A 6,139-nucleotide genomic window follows, 5' to 3' on the forward strand; every position below is an offset into this window, starting at 1 on the left:
TCGCAAGTGCTGAGACACGCGTATATCTCTTTATATAGAATCTCGATTTAATAACTTACACCGGCGTCTAAGGTAGGCTTCCACTACAATACCTTACTGATGAGTCCAGTAGTGGAAGCCGGGACGAAACGCCAAACATTACGTGATATTCTTCGCAATATAGAATATTAGAATATATTATCAGATTTAGATTGACTCTTATTCGCCATTCTCAACGTATTAATTATCCAGTTAATATAAATATCATAATAGTGGTGATAATCCAATTCCTTGAATTAAATGATATTTTGTTATTTAACTTTCAACTCGTGTGTGAAAATGTTAATCAATCCATTTCTATGTTTAGTTTCAAAGTAAATAACATTAATATATTAGTACCTTAAATCTGAATCAAATTCAATACATTTTTTGGAGTTGTTTATTTCATTGTTTTAATGAAATTAACATTTTGAACACTGACGACCTATAGAAATGATTACCAAAATAATTCAAATTGGGTATAATTTGATATTATGAATTTAACAGCGTTTACGTTGGTAGTACAATGCATGCAATCGTAATAATTAACTATGTTTTCGAGAGAATTATTCGTGATTACTATCAAGAAATAGAAACTGTTAGAAACAGGGGCCAACTAACGGTCAACTAAACAATTAACGGAGGAAAGAAAGGAGGAGGAGGGAGATATTAGAAATTAGACGACAGCGGCACATAGCGATGTATAAATAATATTTTATTTGTTATTTTTACTTGTGAGATTAATTATTTATTTTTTATCATACATTGAAATAATGGATTCGCAAAATTTGATATATATATATATACTGTATATATATATGTTTTTAATTAGCAATAACTATATAAATATTATGATAAGTACAATATATTTCATGAAAATATCTTGCGATATTTCAAAGATCTGTTACATTAGAAATGGCTAATCATTATTTCATAAGAATGGTTAATTAAAGTAGACTCTTCTCTTATCATGTACGTCAAGCCAGACTCGGAATAGTTTATCTATGTAGTATATCTTTAATTAGGCGTATCTGACTCAGTCTCGAAACCTTGACATCGTAGACCATCACTTATGTTGTTTCATTAATGCAATGCTTAATTAAACGTCACGAGCGATGATCTTTTCTTGCAATATTTCAATAAATGGGAACTCCCCGTTGAATGTAAATATGACTATTTTATCAGTTTAAAACTTCCTTCTTTCTCGATTTTATTACTTATTTATTTCTATATAGGTACAAAATATTATACATTATTTACACAACATGAATATGTGATGTAAACTCTGCAATGTTTAATTTTAAATTTAAATTACTTTTAATTATATATAAATTTCTGTAATTTTAATATAATATTTTTATGCAATAAATGCAAATATGAAAGATTCAATAGAAATATATCAATAGAAATATTTTAACACATAGTAAATCTTCTTATAAATACGTTATAATATTTTTAAAAACATTTTGGGAAATATGAAAATATTTTTAAAAACATTTTAAGAGATACAAAACTGTAAAATGTATAGTATCAAAAATTAATTCTATTTTTAAGCTAATTAATTTTAATAAGATATTATTAAAGTTACTTACAATGTTACATCTTGTTATAAATCTTTAGCTAAATATTGTTATTATTTATTTATGAAATATATACTTTCTAATATTATCCATATGTATATACTTGTATGTAGTCGGGAAGATTAAAAAATAGAGTAGCTGATGAAAAAAAATTGTATTATCAATAACTCATTTCTATTTCTAATATCGTATACGACATGTCAAAGAGACAATATGCAAATACGTTGACAGTAATGTGATCATGAGAAACATCGGTCGAGTCATTCGGTAACGATTCTTTGACTCAACTGAATGAGTAACATTCCGCTATTGTTTTAACCGCGATTGTCAATATGCACTGAGAACCTTGCACAACGAATTCGTATTGCCACATAGCGACAGAATTGGCACACGTCACGTCGGGACGCGAGAAAAAAGTTTACATCCTCCAATTGCGAAAAATGCGCCAAATCAATTATACATATTTTATTTTAATGAATATTATTAAATATATTACGTGCTCTAAAATACATTGATAAATTTAATCGTGAAAAATATACTTTATTTGAGATTATTAATAATCTTTCTTTCTCTCTCTGTATTGTAATACGATTAATCGTCAAATAAATGTCAAATCATACTTGATTTATATCAGTTAATCGAATTTGTCTTTTTAAACGCATTGACTGCGACATGTTTTTTATAAGAAAAATAAAACCTGAGCATAATAAATATGAGTAAATACGTTTTCTAGATATATCGGCGAAATGACAAAAGATTATTTTTCAAATTTAACTGTGAGTTTCAAAGATAAAGTCAAACACGAGAATAAAACAGAAAGATGAAAATTAACGATTAAACAATCTTACCGCGAGATCTTTTCGAAAATATTAATGGATGAGCTCGAGTTTCTCACGTCTAACAATATAATAATAGAAATTTTATATTACAATGAGACAAATATAATATCTTGCAAAAAGATTTATTGAATATAATACTGACAACATTTTAAGTTTATTTTTTTATAATTTATAAGCTTTAAAAATATATTTCAACCATTAATCTCTGATATTACTTTTTATTCTTATTTGCGATGCATATACGAATATATCCTATAATTGCAAGTAAGACAAGCAATGGAGAGAATGACGAACGGAATTGCAGTCGATTATGTTAACGCGTGATTGTCGGGACCTCTTAGGTCCAGTTGCAACGTATCTGTCCGAAATTGTTTAATGGGGTTTAAATATATACGTTTCGTTGCACGGATTCGATTCAGCGCGGCCATATCACTTCGAAATTCGAGTGAGACTTAAATTTAAGCACCTTCGGTCATCCCAGTGCAGCGCGACAGCCGGCCGATTTCTCGGCCTCGCGACGCCAATGTAAATTTAACGTCGTTCACGTTGGATCTCGCGAGAAGACCGACAGGCTCATTTCATGACTGACACTCTCGTCCGGCACGCGGAAAGTGTAATTTGCGTTTATGGGTGAACAGGTGTTGTATCTAGTAGGAGAATAGAATAGAGAGAATAGAGAGAGAGCAGATCAATTTATTATTATTCTGTGACAAACTCCAGCGCTTTAAAGGAAAAGGGAGACAAAGTCTCGGTGTAAAAAGAGAAAAAATAGTTTATCGTTCGGGGTGAGTTAATTAATAAAGTAAAGCAAGGATAATATAATAGATACACTCAATCCAACGGAACTCAATCTTTCTTTAGATACTTTTGTAATGAAAAAATGTATTTATTGCTGGATGTATCTATCATGTATCTACATTACGTTCATGTATAATATAACAGATAGAAAGAAATAGAACGGATATGTAATTCAAGTAGAGACAGACCGGTTGCGGTCAGACATTTTTTCGTGCCGGACGTGTCGTTACTGTTTCTACTGAGATTATTATTATGCTTCTTGAATTTAATGCATAATCGCATACGCGATATATGCCTTTCATTTTTAATCAATCAACAAAATATTACCCGTAATGAATAAAATATTGGAAGTAAGAAATAGATAACACACATGGATTATAAGAGAATATTCTAAAAATCCTAAGGACATGAGAGAATTACATATTAAATAACATACGACACGTGTATTATATTACCAACTTCGCCTGAGTAAATAATTTACGAATTTGTAAAAATACATATTTCCAGAAAAATCGCGATTTAAGCGAACGAGCCATTTATTATTCGGCATAGCCAAGTATAAGCGATAAGCTTTCCTATAATAGAATATTTTTATCTCCCACATCGCACTATAACCGATCAGATATTCCAGGAAACAGCGAATGTGAATATACCGGTCGCGAAGGAAAATTTCCGATTTATTTGCTCCGACTTAAGCTGGAAATCAATTATTCATTACGCTCAATGGAGCAGTTGAGCAAATTTTGCTCCAGCTCCATGGCCGCCTTACGTCAAACGAAACTAATAAGCTAGTCTGCGAGTGATTAAATTTAAGGTAAAACTTAAATTTGAATGGGATCGATTGTCGCGTTGCCGGGCTTTAAATTTCATTTGAGGTACAGACCGAAATACACTCTCGGGAGTACCATTTCTCATCGTTAATCAGATAGCAGCGATTAGGTTTTCGCTTCGTTACGAAACATTTCGACTCTTTCGGCCACAATGAGTTGTAAAATATCGGTAGTTTCGAATTCAAATGATAAAAAATTGATACAAATATAAAAATAATTTTCTTTTATGGCATCAATTTGCAGACATTCTTGATTTTATCATTTTTGTTCTTGTATGTACATATATATGTACAAACTATAATATTATTATTTATATAGTATTGTATATATAATAGTTATAGTGTGTATTTATATAATAAATTATTATTATACAATGCTTTCTTTTATTTACATTTTCAATGTTTTTGTTTTCATGATTTTCATCATGAAAACGAAAACATTGTCGGTGTAAATAAAGGAAAAGCGTCGTGTAATAATTGATTTCTCTCTCGAAATTGATTTATAAAATACATCAATGTCGTATAATTTATTTCATTACATGGACTATTCGTGTCGATCTAATTTCCTCGAGCGATGATCCCAATTCGCACGAAATTAAACCCGATTCATTGAATTAACCCTTGTAAAAGATTTAACAGATGTTAATTTCGACATCGCTCAAAATTACAAAATTATCCGGACATCGTGTCGCATCTCTTCGATTATATTTCGACCAGACGACTAAGCAGCTAATTTCATTCGGATTCGATTAACATGACGGATTAAGTCCCGATCTCAGGATTAACGGACATTAACCCGTGCATCGTCCCGTACACGAGAGAAACAATCTCTCTCGCGACCGATCCGGCCATCGTCACGTCGGGATTGGCTCTATTAAGGGTGGGTAAGTGGTAACTAAGGGAGTTTCTCCGGAGGCCGATCGATTGCACGCAAAAGTGCCCTCGTATTTCGCGCGAAGGGACATAAATATATTGCACAAATATGCATATATATATATACGCTTATTCTGTCTGTCGGCTTCTCTCACCTCTCACCATCTGTGCTCCAATACTTCCAGAGTTCCGGTCGTCTCGCGAGAAGTTCTTCTCTATGATCGCCGCCGTTTTTCTCTCTCTCTCTCTTTCTCTCTCTCCTTCTTTACGGCCCTACGGAACTGCGTGCGAAAACTAGTGCTCGTACTCTCTTCCTCCCACGTCGTTAACCACCGATGCACCTGAGAGACTTCGAGAGCAAGGCAAGAACACGATCCTCGCTCTTCGAGCGTCCCGCGCGGACTGATCGGCGCGGGCACCGACGCTCGCGCGCCTCCGCTTCGACGTCGACTGCAGGCAGCCTCGCGGCGCGGTCGCCGCGGATGGAAGGGGTTGCAGCCGTTGTATTTTATCGGGTTCGTTTGCTCGCCTGCATGCACGCAAAACGAACGTCGGCGTTTTTCACCTAATTAATTAATTTTCATCAATGCATCGAATTTACCTGAAATTTCAAACTTTTGAGGAACGTAAATCTCGGTATTTTTAGCGAAAAACGGTGATAATCGATGCTTGCTGAAGAAGAAACTGTTATCTATTGCAGCTAATCGTCGCTGATGAAACGATTTCTTATCGTGATAGCGATCTGTCGATCAAAGATAATACAGAGAAACAAAGTGCATTGTTGCAACAAACGCGAGAAGAGATTCTCGGTAACGAAACTCTTGCCATCTTCGCCGTATTTGTTTCTCAACATCCTTAAGTCTTCTTCGTTGGCAGAACCGCATTGTATTCCATATGCAGGCCACATGTTTCTCGCGTGCTGGCCACACGGCGAGCCAAAATATCATACGAGGCGCGTGCCGGCGAGAGTTCTTTTTCCGATTAAGATCGTTCGTGCCCCACTCGTAAAGTTTTGAATCACGTTACGTCGTGACAAGCATATATTTCCTTCGAAATCTAAGAATGTAACCCGCTCGAATTACAATATATGTTTCTAATCACCATTACCATTACGTATGTAGAGTGTCCCGAAATTTGCAAATCAGGATACTACACAGTAAGAAAGTTTTTAAAAATTAAATATATAAAAACATTATTTTTGT

The 6,139-nt window shown here is 33.8% G+C and overlaps 1 protein-coding gene across 1 annotated transcript in view; it reads right to left on the bottom strand.

The window, feature by feature from the left end:
• LOC108779393 (uncharacterized) overlaps nt 1–5,376 on the bottom strand; it is a 20,027-nt gene extending 14,651 nt beyond the window's left edge. Inside the window, exon 1 of the mRNA XM_018546808.1 lies at nt 5,093–5,376. Within this exon, the coding sequence (XP_018402310.1) occupies nt 5,093–5,102 (10 nt within the window). The 5' untranslated portion in view covers nt 5,103–5,376. The remainder of the gene's footprint in view (nt 1–5,092) is intronic.
• Between the last annotated feature and the right edge of the window lie 763 nt (nt 5,377–6,139).

This window comes from Cyphomyrmex costatus, unplaced genomic scaffold (genome assembly GCF_001594065.2).
Source record: "Cyphomyrmex costatus isolate MS0001 unplaced genomic scaffold, Ccosl1.0 scaffold59, whole genome shotgun sequence".
In the NCBI taxonomy this organism is placed as follows: domain Eukaryota; kingdom Metazoa; phylum Arthropoda; class Insecta; order Hymenoptera; family Formicidae; genus Cyphomyrmex; species Cyphomyrmex costatus.